Raw genomic sequence first — 18489 nt, 5'->3', positions numbered from 1 at the left:
GGGCCGAAGCGGCCGTTTTCCACCTCCACTAGGGATCACATAGCACCTTCCTAGCAGTGTCAGTGTACGTGTGAAGCCTGGCGCAGGGCGCACAGGAAGTGGGAGTGTCGCCATCACCATCCCGGGGGACAATGGCTGGCGCGTCAGGTACTAATGCACGCGCCTCGTTCGGGCCCAGCCTACGAGGGCCGTGGGGTCTATTCGGACCTTCGTGAGGCACTGCGCCTGGGCGCGGGGCGGGGCCTGGCCCGCGGGGGCGGGGCCCTTCGCGGGGGCGGGGCTCTTCGCGCGGGGGCGGGGCCTGGCCCGCGGGGCGGGGCTCTTCGCGCGGGGGCGGGGCCTGGCTCGCGGGGCGGGGCCTGGCCCGCGGGGGCGGGGCTCTTCGCGCGGGGCCGCCGCGGGTCGCGGACGAAGATGGCGCCGTGGGGCTGGCGTGCGGCTCCCGCCCTAGGGAAAGGGCTTCTCCGCTCCCGCGGGCCCTGGAGCCGCCAGCCTCGGTCAGTCCGCGTGGCGGCCGTCTCGGGGCCTGTGTGGAGCGCGGGCCTCGGGCGTTGTGGTCGGGGCGGAGCGGGGAAGGCACTTGCGAGTCCTTGAAAACGCGCGGCCCACCGGGTGTCCCGAGGTCAGCGAGGGCGTCGGTCTCGTGGCCTCCGCGGCGGCTGCGTGGGCACGTCCAACAGTCCTGACCCCTGACCCCGCTTTTAAGTACAGAAGCGTTCTGTACCTTGCCTTTTAAATCAGTGTACCTTGGAGTTACTTCCATTTTAGTGCTTAAATCCTTATTCTCTTACCTGATCCATAGAATCCCAGTGGAGGTTTCATGGTTTACTTAACCGTTCATTCCTTTATTGAGGTAGTTTCCAGTCTTTAGTTACTGCAAATAATGCTCTGGTAAATAACCTTGTTTATACCTTACTTTTTGGATGAATTCCTAGCAGTAGAATTGCTGGGACTGGAGGTTTATATGATTTACGTTTTTTTTATCTTCCATCCCACCAGCAGGTGTTCATACACTTAAACACAGTAATTGCACTTTTGGGGGTCCTTACCTAAAAAGTGAGCCCACAAATGGAAAAATCCTCAGGCTCAAAGTTGCTAATCATACAATTATGTGTAGAGATAAAAATTGGAAGCAAACCTAAGTGCCCAAAAGTGGACAAATATTTAAGCAAGTAATGGTACGTTACTTGATATTAATACCATCTTCACAGCTTGTAAAAATGTTAATGAAGATTTTGTAATAAAGAGACATTGCTTCTTCCAAGAAGCCCTCCTTGAGTGCTAACTCTGGCAGACTCCTCTAGGTGCGGGGACAGAGCAGGGTACAGGACGGACAAACACGTGTTTCCACGGAGCTTGTTCTAGTGTCAGAGATGATCTGTAGGTGGTCTGTGACTGGCATGTTTGGTGGTCAGTTACTGGTCTACATGGCGCTGCCAGCATGAAACTAATCGTCTTTGTTGCCACTTGTTCTGAAATAGGAGGTGTGGGGGTGGCCCGGAGGAGCTCGCACTGGCTTTCTGTCGTTTGGAATTTCTGCCCCTTGACTTTTGATTTCGGGCCTTGTAGATGAAATTGCCCTGTTTCCCTCTACAACGTGCCTCTCCCAGCTTGCACCCATGTGCCTCTCCAGGCCCCCGTCTCCCACTCCCCAAGGCAGCTATGACCTCGCTGTGACCGGCAGCCAAGTCACCCGAGTCACGCCGTTGCAGACACCACTGTGTGAGGCAGCTGCACAGAAGTGGGGAGTGGGTAACAGGCACTATAAAAGCAGCCTTCCAGGGGAGGGCAAAGTGGCTTCTCCCTGGGACTCAGAAGGGGCTTAGGAGGAGGTGGCATTCGGTCCTGCCTTGGCTCCTGAAATGTAGACGCTGAATGAGAAAAGAGCTTGGAAGCCTGAAGAGTTAGCGCATCTCCATAAAACAGGGAGTCTTTTGTTTGACCCAAATGAGGGGTTTGTGAAAGGGAGTGGAGGGAGGTTAAAAATGTTACAGGAGTGGACCACAAAGGTTGTATATGCTGTACTAAGACTTTAGGATTCTGTGGGGAGTGGAAGCCATTATAAGCAATGCATGCTGAGCTTCCGGGAAAACCACGGCAGCAGTGGATCCGTCTCTTGAAGAGATTTTGCAGTGTTGGCTTTCTAAGGAGCAAAAGAAAAAGACACAGAAGTGAGTTATGATCATACCAATTACAAGATAAGTTATAAATTGTCCTGATCTGTATCTAAAAAATGTTATTTATATATTTTGGGTGCTTATTTCTTGTTTGTGTGACAAGTAAAATGCTTTGTTTCCTGTTTTTATGTCTGTTTGTACTTAAGAATCATCATTTATTTGGAGAAGGCTGTCAGTTGAAATTTTGACTCTTCCCTCAGAGTGGAGGAATCTCACTACAGGCAGTCAGAAATGTTATAGGGAGGGTCTCTGTACATTCCAAGCTGTCGTGGTGAGGGTCTTGTGCGGGCCCTCAGGTGTCTTGATGCAAGTCCTCTGTCTTCAGGCTTATGGCAGCTTCTTCAGACCTCATTTCTGGTCCCATGATGATTTACCAGGGACCCAGTGTGGTGAGACGATGGCAGGTGTTTAGGGACCAAGGTAGGGAAACCTATTTTGAAGTGATTGTGGGGTCAGCATGGTTGCTGGCAGGGCCTTGGTCCTTTGGGTGGGAGAAGCCTTCGTCTGGGAAGGTTGAAGTAGCTCCTGGAAGGGCTGAACTGGGGTGTGAGGAAGGCACCCTGAGCAGTGGAGGCCTGACAGCACTGGCCTCTGGTCTCACCGGGCTGCTATTGGGAGGTGAAGAACACATTTGCAATTTGGTTAAGAGCAAAGATGTGTAAACCCATAAGGCCTTTCTGGACCCTGTGCATGACTGCACAACTGGAGGTGATCATTTTCAGGGTTTGCCCCAGGCTCTGTGTTATTTTCTGTTGCTTTTGTTTTATTCCTGTTGCTTTCCTGGGCTTTGTCATGTGCCAAGCCTTGTGTTTTGTGCTTTTTGCCTCTGAATGCCCATTTTGTACTCATAGCCCTGAGCTGGAGTCCACCCAGCACCTGGGCCTGCCAGTGTGATTTATTTGGCAGCTGAGTGATACTGAGCTGCCTACTCGAGTGGCTGTGGATGTATCACATCTGTAGCAGCTTGAACCCCTAGCTATCAGGGGCGAATGTTTCTTTTGGGAATGGTCTCAAGAGCCCATTGTCATCCTGATAATATTTAGCCTGAAGTCTAATGAGTTTACTTTTCTTGGAATGTCACTTCAAATTTCTTATAGCCCAGGCACATTAGGATGTGCGGCTCTGCTGAGAGCTTGCCCAGAGCCCCCACAAAGGGACACTCTTGGCTTTGGGTTGAATCTTTGGTCTGAGCCTCTGTTCTCATGATTGGCTCTTGTTTATTTGTTACTTTTTATTTTGAAATACTTTCAAATTTACAGGACAAAATAAATGAAAAGACAAAACAAATTTACAGTTACAAAAGTAACTGTAAATCTAACAATTTACAGTTACAGAAATAATACAAAATCCATACAGAAACTCCACCATCCCCCCCATACCCAGATCCAGTTTTAATATTTTGCCACATTAGCTGTATCATTCTATCCGTTCAGCTGTGTATTTATCAGTCTGTTTCTGAACTCTTGAGTGTAGGTTGAATATACACCATGCCTCTTGAACACTTAATCCTGCTATGTACATTTCCTTAGAACAAGGATATTCACTTTGTGACCACTTTAAGTGCAGTTATCAAGTTCAAGAAGTTTAAAATTGGTATGAAGCCTATGTTCTGTATTCCAATAATGTCCCTTTGAGCCTCTTCTCCTCCCTTGCTAGATCCCACATGTGTTGCATTTCATTGTCATTATGGCTTTAGTTGCAGTTTTTTCTAAATTTGTGGGGACATGTATATGATGTAGACTTTCCCATCTCAGCCACTCCCAAGCATATCATTCAATGGGATTCACAATATTGTGACACCCTCACCACTTTCCATTACTAAAACTTTTCCATCTCCCCAAATAGAAACTCTACACCCATTATGCATTACCCCTTCCTTTGCCTCTGACAACTTGTACTGTAATTTCTGTTCACATGTGTTTGCATATTCTCTGATATTTTCTTTGTATTTACCATGAGTCTCAAATTTAACATCCTAAATCTCTAACAGTCTTGTTTGCTTTGTTACCAGCTTAACTTCAGTGGTGTGGCAGTTTGCTATTATTCATAAATTCCAAAAGAGATACTGATTATGTTTGTAAACTGGTCTGTTTCTCTGGGTGTGATACCCTTTGATTATATGAGATTCAGTTGAGATGGCTTTGATTAAATTATGTTAAGATTAGGGCTTTGATTCGACATTAGGGTGTGCAGGGTTGAGTCCCTTGGTGGGCTGTATAAATGGATGCTCATTGAAGAACACAGAGGTAGATACATAGGAGAAGATACACAGAGGAATAGAGAGAGCTCCATAGGCACTGAAAAAGAGAGAACTTGATGCTGGGGCCAGCCTGATAGTTGATAGCTGACCTTGTGAAGAGACCAGAGCTGCTGAGCCTGGAAAGAAACAAGCCCTGTGAAGAGAGATGGGCCCTTCGCCAGCCTACAGCTGAGATCAGAAGGAGCTGGGCCCACGGAGCCTTAAGAGGAAAGAGGAAGGCTGAACCTCAAAGATATTGCCTGCCATCTTGCGTCAACACGTGGCAACACACTTTGGGTGAGAAAATACCTCTTATGGTACTTTGAGTGGATTCTTTATGGCCTTGTAACAGTAAACTTTTGCCCCAAATAAATACCCTTTATAAAAACCAACAGATTTTTGGTACTTGCATCAGCACCCCTTTTGGCTGGCTAATACAAATGGTATATACAAACTATATTCCTAGCCATTCCCCCATTGTTATGTAGTTTCTGTTACAAATTACGAATCCAAAACCACTGATTTCTCACAACTTTTTATGCATTTGCCTTTTAAATTCTGTGAGAAGTAAAAAGTGGAGTAACTTTCTAGTAAAACTGATATAAGTAAACATATATTAGAAGGAAAAATGGAAAATTTTACAAATATGTAGAAATTAAATAATACACTTTTAAATATCCAATGGGTCAAAGAAGAAATCACAAGGGAAATTAGAAAATATCTTGAGGTAAATGAAAAGGAAAATACAACATACCAAAAATTATGGGATGCAGGAAAGGCCATGCTGAGAGAGAAATTTATAGCTCTAAATGCATACATTAAAAAAAGAGAAAGCTATCAAATCATAGACCTAACCTCACAACTGGAGGACCTAGAGAAAGAAAGGTGAAATAAACCCTGAGCACAAGGGAGGAAATAACGAAGCTTAGAGCAGAGATAAGTGAAATAGAAAATCAGTAGGGGAGAGGATGTGACTCAAGCAGTTGAGTGCCCACCTCTGACATGGGAGGTCCTGGATTTGGTTCGCCGTGCCTCCTGAAAACACAGACAACGAGCAAAAAAATGATGAGCAGACAAACAAGCAAGAACAATGAGCAAACAGACAAAGCCAACTGGGGTGGGTGGGAGGAAGGGAAACCAATAGAATTGACAAAACAAAAAGTTGGCTGTTTAAAGAAAACACAAAAATTCTTTAGCTAAACTGATGAAAGAAAAAAAAATGGAGAGGACACAGAACTAAAATCAGAAATGTGGGAGAGACCTTACTACTGACCCCACCGAAATAAAAAGGTTTATAAGACGGTACTATGAACTTAACTCCAACTAATTAGTCTAGATGAAATGGATGAATTCCTAAAAACACTCAAACTACCTACACTGACTCAAGAACAAAAAGAAGATCTCAACCGGCCAGTAACTAGTAAAGAGGTTGAATCAGTAATCAAAAACTTCCTAAGAAAGTAAAGTCCAGGACCAGATGGCTTCACAGGGGAATTCTACCAAACATTCCAAAAAGACTTGACACCAATCTTGCTCAGACTCTTCCACAAACAGACAGGAGGTGTATTAGCCAAAGGGGTGCTGATGCATAGTACCAGAAATATGTTGGCTTTTATAAAGGGTATTTATTTGGGATGGACGCTTGCAGTTACAAGACCCTGAAGAGTCCAACTTATGGTACTGTAAGAGACACTTTCTCATCGAAGTCTGTTGCCGTATGTTGACGCAAGATGGCGGGCGATCTCTGCTGGGTCTCTCAGACCTTCGTCCTCTTAAAGCTCGGTGGACCCAGCTTCTTCTGATCTGATCTGTAGGCTGGCATAAGGCTCATCTCTTTTCAGGGCTTTAGCTGTTTGAGCCTTCTCTTTTCTGTCACATGGCAGGACCGAAATGACCAAGTTCTCTCCTCTTCTGTGTCTATGGAGCTCTCTCTCTCTCCTTTGTATCCTCTGTGTTTTCTTGAGTGAGCGCCCTTTTATATCAGCCCACCAAGAGGGTGGGGACTTAACCTAAGTTTTACCCTATTTACATGGTCAAATCAAAACCCTAACCTTAATTTAATCAAAGACAACTCAGCTGAATCTAATACAATCAAAGGTTATCATGCTCAGAGAAACAGACCAGTTTACAAACATAATCTTTCTTTTTTGGGATTTATAAATGATCTTAAACTGCCACATTCCACCCTCTGAATCCCCAAATACATTGCAATATTAAAAAAAAAAAAATCAGTAACAATGCTAAGTACAAAACCATATCACAATCAGTTTATAGAATACATTTTGTCTTGGGCAAAGTCCCCCTGGCTGTAGACCTGTGGAAAGTAACAACAATTTATCTGTTTCCAGTATACACAGGGACAGACAAAGGATAAACATTTGCATTACTATAAGGAGAATTGGGGAGGGAAACAAATTCTTATCATGCTCTTTGTAATCTTTTGGGAGTATGTTTTTCACTTGGTATTATATTTCCAAAGTCAACTTTTTAAAGTGTTGTTATGGTTAGTTTATTTTGACTGTTGAATTGTCTCTAAAAGAATCCATTGTATGAATATCCTACAGTATTCATCCTCATGTTCAGACTTTAGAGACTGTGAGCAGTGCTTCCGTGATAACTTTTGTACACATCTCTTGTTGGACACTCTTGAAATGGATGCATCAGAGAGTACGTGAAAGTTCAGGTTTGGAAGGTAGTGCCCAGCTGCTTTTCAAAGTGGTTGCCCCAGTTTATACTGTCGCCAGGAACACACGAGACATTCAGTGGGTCCATGTTCTCTCTGCCTCTGGTATAGTCAGACGTTATTTTTGGCTAGAGTATAAATTGGCATATTATTTTGGTCTTGATTTGCATTTCCTCATCACTAACGTTGAGCATCTCTACTTATTGGATGTAGGTGTTCCCTTTTCTCTGTAAAGCTTATTCCTAGTTATTGCCCATTTCTCTATAGTGTTGGTTGGGCTTTTCATATACATTTCAAAAAGTTGTTTTTTTTTTTAACACTCTTGACACTAGTCTTTTGTTAATTTTTACCATGTCTTTTAAAGTATCGTTTAATAAACATTTTTAATTTGAATGTATTTGCAGTTGTCAGTCTTCTTTCAAATAGACATTGCTTGGTCTGGTTTAGGAACTATTTCCCAATCGATATTTTCTACTAAGAATTTTAAAGTTTTGAATTTGATCATTGATGGTTTCTAATGCTTTAATCTCCTTTGCCTGGACCATCGCTTCTTGTTTCTTTGTATGTTTTGTAACCTTTCATTTTTTTTTTTTTTAAGATTTATTTATTTATTTCTCTCCTCTTCCCCTCCCACCCCGGTTGTCTGTTCTCTGTCTATTTGGTTGTCTGTTCTCTGTCTATTTGCTGCATCTTCTTTGTCCTTTTCTGTTGTCAGCAGCACGGGAATCTGTGTTTCTTTTTGTTGCGTCATCTTGCTGTGTCAGCTCTCCGTGTGTGCGGCGCCATTCCTGGGCAGGCTGCGCTTTCTTTCGCGCTGGGCAGCTCTCCTTACGGGGCGCACTCCTTGCGTGTGGGGCTACCCTACAAGGGGGACACCCTTGCAGGCACGGCACTCCTTGCACGCATCAGCACTGCGCATGGGCCAGCTCCACACCGGTCAAGGAGGCCTGGGGTTTGAACCGCGGACCTCCCCTGTGGTAGACAGACGCCCTAACCACTGGGGCCAAGTCCGCCGCCTGTAACCTTTCATTAAAAGGTTTTGATATTTTGATATTTTATTGTGTTATTGACAGAACTTAGACTGCAAGGCTTCTGTTCCTTAAGCTCATTTCCAGCTGGTTGTGAGGGCTTTCCAGGGCTTGTCCGTGCACTGAGCTTAGAGAATGGCCACAGATGTGCTGTAGGCCTAGGAATCCCCCTCGTTTACACGGCTTCCTGAGTCTCTCCCAGCCCTTTGCACTGTCTGTCCTGCAGTCAGCAATCCCTTGCTCCAGGTGCACTCTGTAGGCCTGAGCTGCCTTCTTCCTGCAGGGCAGGTTCTGGGCAGTGAGTCCCTCCAGCCTCTGCCTGTTGGGTTGGGGCAGACTTACACGCCCACAGTGTGTGCAGGAGGGCTACTCCGCTCCTGCCAGAACAACCAGGAACCCACACCAGAGCTTGGGCCTGCTCTATGCAGAGCTGAGGGCCAGGGTAGCCAGGGGCCCAGGAGAGCCTGTTGCTGCCTAATTAGCTTTCCTCTTGATTTGATGCACACCCTGTTACTGCAGTCCTTTAACTGTTTTCTGGCTCTGTAAGGCAGATGTTTCTGCCAGTTCTTTGTTCTGTGGGGGCATGGAGCCCTGAAACGACTCACTCTGCGTTCTTTCATCATCACTGGTTCTTGAGAATGGGTTTATGAAATGAAACTTACTCTCATGGTTCCTAGTCACTGGAATTTTTTGCTCCCAAGTAAGCCTTGATTCCTGAGTTGGGACAGCTTTCTGTTTTAGTCCGGGAACCATCCATTGTGAGAAAGGTGATCAGTTTGGGGGCTGGAGGGAAGTGTGTAGACAGTCTCAGTGGGGGGACACTGGGAAGGGGTGAACGTGTGTTTACTGGTATGAGCGTTATCATCGCCTGCTAAGTTTCTCTCTCGTTGCTTTTTCTTCAGTGTTCCAGGTGACAGAAGGCCTGTATCTTTTCCTACTGGCACCTCAGGCATCTTTGGAAGGGGAGGCAGCAGCGGGAAGGAGAAACTCTCCTTGCAGGACATAGCTGAGCTGATTCGAAGCAGAGCTTGCCGCAGGCTGGTGGTCCTGACGGGGGCTGGCATCAGCACACCCAGCGGGATTCCAGACTTCAGGTGCCACTGGCGCTTACGCCTCCCTCACCGCCCTCAGCTGTCTCAGCAGGGTTTTCAGAACCCCTTTTTCTCTTTGCAGATCTCCAGAGACTGGCCTTTATAGCAATCTCCAGCAGTATGACCTCCCATACCCTGAAGCCATTTTCGAACTCTCGTTTTTCTTTCATAACCCCAAGCCGTTTTTCACTTTGGCCAAGGAGCTGTACCCTGGGAAATACAGGCCCAACATCACTCACTACTTTCTCCGACTCCTCCATGACAAGGGACTGCTTCTGCGCCTCTACACACAGAATATTGATGGGCTTGAGAGAGGTGAGCACTGCCGCCCCGGGGCATGTCTTCTCTACCCTGCAGGGAAGGGTCCAGCGCCTCAGGTCTCCTGTGTGACCTCATCCTCTAGAGCCAGGAGCCATGCCCTGTCCTCTGTGTGCCTTTGGCCGCTGTGGGATCTCGGTGGTGGAGTGTGTTTGTTCTAATAAGTTGCTGGGATGGGCGTTTCAGGAAGAACTCAGTGATGTTGGGAGCATCTGGTTTTGCTAATCTGATAGGATTTTAAAAAATTTACTTTAAAAATATGGAATTTTTCATGCATATAAAAAAACGTAATGGACCCTCATGTAGCCATCTCAGTTTTTAAAAAAAGCATTATAAACTTTATTTTTAGAGAACTTTTAGATTACAGGAACATTACATCAAAAGTATAGGGGATTCCTAAATAAGCTCCCATACACATTTGCCCATTATTAACGTCTTACTTTAGTGAGGTTCATTTGTTACAGTTGATGAGCTAAATTGAGGCATTGCTACTAGTCAAGGTCTCTAGCTTATGGTTTACACCTTGCACTGTACAGTTTTTTGTTTGTTTTTTTAAAGATTTATTTGTTTTTATTTTATCCTCCCCCCCAAGTTGTTTGCACTTGCTGTCTGTTTGTCTTCTTTTTAGGAGGCACCAGGAGCCAAACCTGGGACCTCCCAGGTTGTAGGTGGGAGCCCAGCTGCTTGAGCCACATCCCCTTCCCATTGTACGTTTTTACAGGCTGTATAAGCATATAATGCTTATAATGCATAGAATGTATAAGCATATCATGTCATGTATCCCTCATTGCAGGATCATGTCACCCAGTTTTAATTGTCACTTAGGGCTACTCCTTGTTTCATCTATATTCTCCCCCACCTTCTCCCTCACCCTCAGATCATTTTGATGCGAATCCCACCCATCATAAATTTAATCAGTTAATATATTAGTTGGTATTGTGGTTTTACCAAGTGAGCACCCAGGAAGTGCTCACTCAGCAGAGCTGGCAGGGCTACCCGTGTGGCTGACACCTCCTCCTGGGGAGGTGGGATGGGCCTGAGGGCAGCAGGGAGCCCTGGTGTGGGCCACAGCCCTGCAAAGTGAAGAGGCTGCCCGGGCATGGGCGGGCGTCTGCAGCTAGGATGCTGCCTCTGTCCCCTCGCGCTTACTTGGTGTCCGTGTGGTAGAAGATGTGGTCCTAGGTAGGGATGTACTTCACTGTAACACAGATCACATTTTTGTACAAAATAGCACCCCTGCCCCCACTTTTTTTTTTCCTTTTGCAATTGATTAAGCGTTATTATGGGTATACTATTAGTTATAGTTCATAATTTATATCAGAGTTCATGCTTTGTGTTACATAATTCTATGGATTTAAAAAAAAATTATTCTGTAACATATATACAACCTAAAGTTTCCTGTTTTACTCACTTTCAGATATACCATTGGCAGTATTGTGCCTCCCTCGCCACAGTTTGTTACCTGAGGTTCCCATCACTCTCGGCTGTGCTGTGACAGGCATGTTTTGCTGTGCTTGGCTCCAGCAGAGCTCCTTGCCTCCTGGACCTTGTTCTTATTTGTGGAGTGTCACCTATAGGGACATCAGGCTTTCATGAGGGGCTGAGACTCTTCCTGGGAGACCTCCCAAGCCCAGAAGTTAGCTGTTGGCCTTCTGGAGGCAGCAGTACTGACTCTTGGTTTGAATTTCAGTGTCGGGCATCCCTGCCTCCAAGCTGGTTGAGGCTCACGGGACCTTTGCCTCTGCCACCTGCACAGTTTGCCGGAGCTCCTTCCCAGGGGAGGATTCCTGGGTGAGTCAATGCACTGACAGTTCTCTCCTTTCTGCAGCGCATGGTGGGGTTGTCTGGAAAAGGAGTATTTTATAAGCATTGGAAAGAGAATAAAACAATAGTAGAGTGAAAATAATTCCATTTTTAAATGAAAAAAATAATACGAGCTTGTAAAAAAAATTAAGAAGTACAAAAATATGCAGGAAAAAATGAATCTCCCTTCAACCAATTCCTACAGCCTACTTTTAACTGTTTGGTATAAATGTTTAGGCCTTTAAGAAAAAAAAGATACATATATATAAACATATACCCACATATTTATGTACATACTCAGCAGTGAGGTCATAGTAAACTTAAAATTTTTAAATTTTTTTACTGAGCAGAATTTCAGGGACATCTTGAGTCTTGTATCAATACCTACAGTTCTGCTTACTCCTTTTCATAACTAGTAGACAGTACGTCTAGCCATTCACCTATTGAGGACATTTAAGAGGTTTCTGTTTTTCACTAATTAAAAGTAATGCAGGGGAGTGGGTGTAGCTCAGTGACTGACTGCAGGCGTACCACATACGGGGTCCAGGGTTCAAGTCCCATTGTCTCCCCCCCAAAAATTAAGGAGAAGTGATTCCCATGCTTAAACCCCTGTGCATGTCTGTAAGTCTATCTGTAGGATGGGTTTCTTTTATTTTTTGAATATTTATTTATTTACCACTCCCTTGTTATTCGTGTTTGCTGTCTGCTCTCTCTGTCCTTTCGCTGTGTGCTCTCTCTGCTCGAATTCTCTTTAGGAGACACCAGAAACTAAACCTGGGACCTCTCGTGTGGGAGAGGTCAGTCACTTGAGCCACCTCAGCCCCCTGCTTTGTTGTGTCTCTCATTGTCTTTCCTCTTTGTGTCTCCTTGTTGCATCATCTTGTTGCATTATCTCACCGTGCCTGCCCGTCATGCCAGCTTGGTGTCAGCTCGTCTTCTCCAGGAGGCAGCAGGAACTGAACCAGGGACCTCCCATGTGGTAGGTGGGAGCTCAATTGCTTGACCTACATCTGCTTCCCTAGGATGGGTTTCTTAAAGTAGAATAGGATAGAGTGGAAAGGTCTTAACAAATGTAAAACTCTGAAACACGAGGGTGCCACAGATCCGGTACAACTCAGCACCTCAACTGTGCATAGTGGGACTTCCATAAGTGCATATTGAGTCTTTTTTATCAACTCATTCATTCACTGGATGGTCAATTTGTTCAACAAATAGTTTAGACTGTCAGGTGCTAAGTTCAGCACTGGGTGTGATTGATAAAAAATGAACAAATCAAAACAAGGTGGAGTCAACCAGCAGAATAATTCAGTGTTGTGAATTTTACTAAAAACATGTACCAGATACTAGGAGAGCTCCAAACTCAGATGTGGGAAGAAGGTGGGTTGGAGGCACTTTGAAGAGCGAATAGTCCCGAGGTCAGTCTTGGGGATGAACAGCAGTTGGAAGAACCGGGGAGAGGGTGGAGGAGACAGCGTGTGCAGAACCCGAGGTGGAAGGGGCTCACGTGCTCTGCTAGTTTGAACTTCATCCTGAAGACCGCTGGGAGACATCAGAGGGCTTTTAAGGGGGAAATGATGTGGTGGGAATTACATTTAGAAACTTATTTTTGGCAGCAGGTTGGATTTTTTTGAGGGGGCAGGAGCCTATGAAGGGGGGTGGGAATCACTCAGAGGCTTTTCAGGTAGTCTGGATAAGAAATGACAGGGGCCTGGACTGAGCAGCATCTGAGGAGAGGAGCAGATGCGACTGGCTCAAAAGAGCTCAGTGGCCAAATGCGTGGTTGACATGGGGACCGGGCATGAGTTCTCGGGGGACGTGGGGGCTTGAGGAAGACGACCTGGGCATGAGTTCTCGGGGGCATCTGGCCAGTGGGTTTGGAGCTCAAGAAAGGTATGGGGAAGTGGATTTGGCTCAACTGATAGAGCATCCACCTAACACATGGGAGGTCCAGGGTTCAAACCCAGGGCCTCCTGACCCGTGTGGTGAGCTGGCCCATACATAGTACTGATGCATGCAGGGGTTCCCCTGCTTAGGGGAGCCCCATGCGCAAGGAGTGCGCCCCGTAAGGAGAGCTGTTCTGCGTGAAAAAAACGCAGCCTGCCCAGGAGTGGTGCCGTATACATGGAGAACTGATGCAGCAAGATGATGCAACAAGAGACACAGATTCCCAGTGTTGCTGACAAGAATGCAAGTTGACACAGAACACACAGCGAATGGACACAGAGTAGACAGTGGCGGGGGGGGAGGGGAAATAAATAAATAAATAAATCTTAAAAAAAATAGGTGTGGGAAGTGTACATTTGAGAGTCATCATAAAACAGATTGTAGAAGCTATGACTGTGATAAAAATGTATGATATAAAGAGAGATAAAGTAATGTTTATTTAGTGGTACAAAAAATGAAAACAAATGGAGGGGAAAACATTTTGCTTGATTGAAATATTAAATCATAAAATGTTAATTCTACTCCAAATGTTTAATGCATTCTCAGTCTAAATTCTAACAGGACTTTTCTTGAAATTTCACATAATTTTTTTCACATTCTCAGCAAGATTATAAAAGCAGGTAGAACTAGTCTTATTTAATATAAGAGTACAATAAAGCACAGTAATCATCAGGGTAGCGATGATCTGAGAGTGTAAATAGCTAGACTCTGGAATAAAGCATTCCATACATAGCTGTTCTAGTTTGCTAGGCAGCTGAAAGCAGATACCATGAAATAAGTTGTCTTGAAAGTGGGAATTTATTAGCTTTCAGTTTTGAGGATGAGGAAATTGTCCAAATCAAGGCGTTGTCAGGCAGTGCTTTCTTTCTGAAGACTGGCTGCTGGCAATCCTGAACTCCCCTGCCACATGGCAAGGCACATGGTGGCACCTGCCCTTCTTTTCTGGGTGTCCTTGCTGCTTTGCCTTTATTTCATTCTCTTATAGAGGACTCCAGTAAGAGGATTAAGACCTACGCTGGAGCACACCATAACCTCATCAAAAGGTCCTGCGTACAGTGGGTTCATGCCCACAGGAATGGATTCACTTTAAGAGCACGATTTTCCAGGGTACAGAACAGTTCCACACCACAGTAGACCATGATGTGCCTAGTAATTTAAAATATTAGAATGGCAAATCACAGAACAATAGAGAGAGGTTTTTCAGTAATGTTGGGGTAATGTCAGTAATTTGGGAAAAAACACATATATACTATTTTCCCACATTACATCTTAAAAATAGGTTCCAGATAGATTATAAAGCTAAAAAAAAAATGCTAGAAGAAAGTAAAATTGATTCTTTATAATTTCTTAGAGGAAAATAGATGACTTGGTATGATTTTGAAGTATTTGATGCTATCACAAAAGAAAAGACTAAACTTTTTTTATTAAAAATACAAAGGTAAATAAAAAAAATTTACTGCAAATATGACTGCAAAGAAGAAATCTGTATTTCTCTATATCATTAAAAAAAATGGCATTGACTTTAGAAACATGTTAAAAAACTAAATTACATTTCAAAAAAAGTTCACAGAGAAGAGTTGTTCAAATATTTGTATTTTTGCCCCTACTGAGATGTATCCTAAAGGCAAAAAGAACCATCAAGAAAAAGCCCTTTGTAACCACCTTGGAAAATGGACCTAGGGACAGTGTTGGGGTTGCTGAAGCCATGCCCTGCTATGTCTTGGGCTTGGTTGTGGAGAGTCCGTCGCGGGCAGCTAGCACTGCGTGCCACTGGCAGGACGCCGCAGGACGCACGGCGCCATCTGGGGAGTGAGCTGCCCAAGAACAGCCAGAACCAGGCCTGCCTTGGGGGTGGCAGGGGACCGGGCCCCCAGGACAGGCAGCTGGTCCAAGCCAGCGGATCTGCAGATGAGGGGCTGGTGTCTTCAAGGAAAAAAAAAAAGGAAATGTGTGGGCCTTGTTTGGATCCTTGTTCCAACAGACCAATTGTTTAAAAACAATACTTTTATGAGGCAATTGGAGAGATTTTAGCTTGGATGATGTTAAGGAATACTGTTAGGTGTGTTAGTAGCACTGCGATTTGGTTTGTCTTTTGTTAAGTCATTAGATACTAGATAGCTACGCAGGTATTTATGGGTGAAATGATATGTCCAGGATTCACTTTTAAATATCCCAGCCCCTAAAGATTTTGAGGGATAGATGAGGCAAAGTGAGTAGAATGTTGATAAGTGATGGGACTGGGTAAGTTTAGGGAATGTGGGGGTTCACTGTACTCTTCTCTCAGCTTTTGGGGTATTTGGAGAGTTCACCATTAAAGGCTCCCTGGGACTGTGCCCTCTCTTGCAGGCCGACGTGATGGCGGACAGGATCCCCCGCTGCCCTGTCTGCTCTGGCATCATGAAGCCTGACATCGTGTTCTTTGGGGAGCCGCTGCCTGAGAGGTTCTTGCTGCACCTGATTGACTTCCCTGTGGCAGATCTGCTGCTCATCCTGGGCACCTCCCTGGAGGTTGTGGTCAGGCCCAGCACTGCACAGTGGATGGGAGGGAAGTGGGGTGCAGGGGAGTCACTGCTGGGGGACACACAGGAGCTCCTGGCAGTGCCAGGAGCTTGGGGCATTCGGGTACCAGCTTTGGAGGGCGAGTGGATCAGGTAGTGAGGAAGCAAGGAAAGGCGTTTCTGGTTTCTGGCCTAGGGGACAGTAGTGTCTGCAGAAGCATGGGGAGGTGGGAGTTGAAGTGTAGGTGGGGCGCAGCATGTGGGGACAAGGGAAGGCATGAGAGGGGAGGGGAGGAGCAGGCCAGGTGCTGTGCTGGAAGCTGCAGGAAACCTGAAGATCCTGAGAAGGTCACCCTCAGGATTGGAGACAGGCCAGTGTCCAAGAGGCCAGCCCTAGAGAGGGCAGCGGTATTGGGTATGGGTCGGATGGAACGACTGAGAGTGCTGTCAGAAAAGAGAATGACTGGCCGTGGGCCTGACATCACTTTGTGGAGGGTCCAGCCTGGCCTGCAGGGTTCAGCCTGTCACTGGTGGAGGAGCTACTTGGAGGGAGGGTGCTGGGCTCAGCGCTGGGGCCAGGTGGGCTGTCGGTGGATGTCTAGACCCATGGCTCTAGACAGAGGCAGGAGCTGGGGTGCCACAGGGAGCAGGCGTTACTCTGAAAATAGCTTTTTTCCCTGATTATAACAATACCGTACACTTGTTTTAAAATTTTCTATATCCTTTCAGGTTTCTTTTTTATACAAAAATACATATACAGCTACGGTATCTTTTTTAAATAATTAATTTAACTCTTTCCAATTGTGGTAAAATATACATAACACAAAAATCATCTTAACGATTTTAAGGGGATCATTCTTTGATGATACTCAGTAACTTCACTACCTATTTCCAGATTATTTGTATCATCCCAAACCAAAATTCATACTTCCCTGTGCCCTCAACCCCAGTAACCACTGTTGTGCTTTCTTTGTGTGGATTTACTTTATTCTAAGTATTTCATATAAGAGAAATTATACAGTGTTTGTCCTTTTGTGAAGTCTTTAAGATTCATCCATGCTGCAGTGTGTACCAGCATTTCACTTAATTTTATGGCTGAATATTCGATTGCATGGACACACCGCATTTGTCTGGCCACTCATCTGCTGATGGACACTTGGGTTGCTTCTACCCTTTGGCTATCGTGAATAATATTGCGGTGAACATGCTGTATAAACATCTGTCTGAGTCTCTGTTTTTGATGCTTTCGCGTTTACCCCTAGGAATAGGATTGCTGGGTTATATAGTAATTCTTTGTTTAACTTTGAGGAACCACCAAACTGTTTCCCGTAGTGAATGCACCATTTTTCACATTCCCACCAACAAAGTAAGAGGTTCCTGTTTCACTGCATCCTTGCCAACACTTATCTCCAGATTTTTTAATAATAGCCATCATAGTGGGTGTGAAGTGGTATTTCATTGTAGTTTTAATTTATTTCTTTAGTGGCTATTGATATTGAGCATGTTTTTGTATACTTATTGCCCATTTGATTATCTTCTTTGGAGAAACATCTATTCAACCCCTGACCCATTTTTTAACTGGGTTGCTTGCCTTTTGTTGAGTTGTAGGACTTTATATATTCTGGATATTAAACCCTCATCAGTTATATGATTTCCAAATATTTTCTCCCATTTTGTAGGTTGTTTTTTCACTTTCTTGCTAATGTCCTTTTTTTTTTTTTTTTAGGAGGTACCAGGGATTGAACCTGGGACCTTGTACAGGGGAAGCAGGTGCTCAACCACTGAGCTACACCCACTCCTCCTAATGTCTTTTTTTTTTTTTTTTTGAGGTATTTGGGCCAGGGATTGAGCCTGGGACCTTGTATGTGGGAAGCTGGCGCTCAACCACTGGGCTTCATTGGCTCCCCCCGTTGGTTTTTTTGTTTGCTGTTTGTTTTGTTTTTGTTTTTAGGAGGCATTGGGGATCGAACCCGGGACCTCGTATGTGGGAAGCAGGCACACAACTGCTTGAGCTACATCTGCTCCCCCAATGTCCTTTTGATGCACAAAAAATTTTAATTTTGATGAAACCCATTTTATTTATTTTTTCTTTTGTTGCTTGTGGTTTTGGTGTAAAATCTAAAAATCCATTGCCTTTTATAAGATCCTGAAGATATTTAAGTCTTCTAGTCCATAAACACATAATGCCTTTCCATTTCTTTAGGTCTTCTTGAATTTTATTCAGCAGTGTTTTGTCATTTTTGGCATACATGTCTTTTGTCTCCTTGGTTAGATTTATTTCTAGGTATTTCATTCTCTTATGTTATTGTAAATGGAATTGTTTTATTGAATTCCTTTTCAAGATTGTTCATTCCTGACGTACAGAAACCCAATTGACTTCTGCATGTTTATCTTGCAACTTTACTGAATTCATTTGGTTCCAGTAGCTTTCTTGTGGATTCTTTGGGATTTTTTTTATAGGATAATTGTCATCTGTGATTAAGGATAGTTTAAATTCTTCCTTTCCAGTTTGCTTGCATTTTATTTCTTTCTTTTATCTGATTGCTGTGGCTAGAACTTCCAGTACACTGTTGAATAACAGTGGTGACAGCAGACATCCTTGATTGTTTCTGATCTAAGGGGAAAAGTTTTCAGTATTTCACTAATGAGTGTGATATTTGCTATGTGTTTTTCATATAAATTCCCTTTATCATGTTGAGAAAGTTCCA

The 18489-nt window shown here is 44.5% G+C and overlaps 1 protein-coding gene across 12 annotated transcripts in view; it reads left to right on the top strand.

The window, feature by feature from the left end:
- Positions 1 to 364: 364 nt before the first annotated feature.
- Positions 365 to 18489, top strand: part of SIRT3 (sirtuin 3) — a 27468-nt gene continuing 9343 nt past the window's right edge. For 3 of the 12 annotated variants that reach the window (XM_058304842.2, XM_058304844.2, XM_071217861.1), the window contains exons 1-6: positions 365 to 497; positions 9030 to 9221; positions 9301 to 9533; positions 10954 to 11034; positions 11227 to 11327; positions 15630 to 15797. In XM_058304842.2, coding sequence (XP_058160825.1) covers positions 415 to 497; positions 9030 to 9221; positions 9301 to 9533; positions 10954 to 11034; positions 11227 to 11327; positions 15630 to 15797 — 858 coding nt within the window. In that variant the 5' untranslated portion in view covers positions 365 to 414. The remainder of the gene's footprint in view (positions 498 to 9029; positions 9222 to 9300; positions 9534 to 10953; positions 11035 to 11226; positions 11328 to 15629; positions 15798 to 18489) is intronic. The other 9 variants (XM_058304847.2, XM_058304846.2, XM_071217864.1 and 6 more) reach the window with 6 other exon arrangements.

Source organism: Dasypus novemcinctus, chromosome 10, assembly GCF_030445035.2.
Source record: "Dasypus novemcinctus isolate mDasNov1 chromosome 10, mDasNov1.1.hap2, whole genome shotgun sequence".
Classification (NCBI taxonomy): domain Eukaryota; kingdom Metazoa; phylum Chordata; class Mammalia; order Cingulata; family Dasypodidae; genus Dasypus; species Dasypus novemcinctus.
Note: the sequence above shows the minus strand (reverse complement) of the source record. Positions and strands in the feature narration are given on the sequence as shown.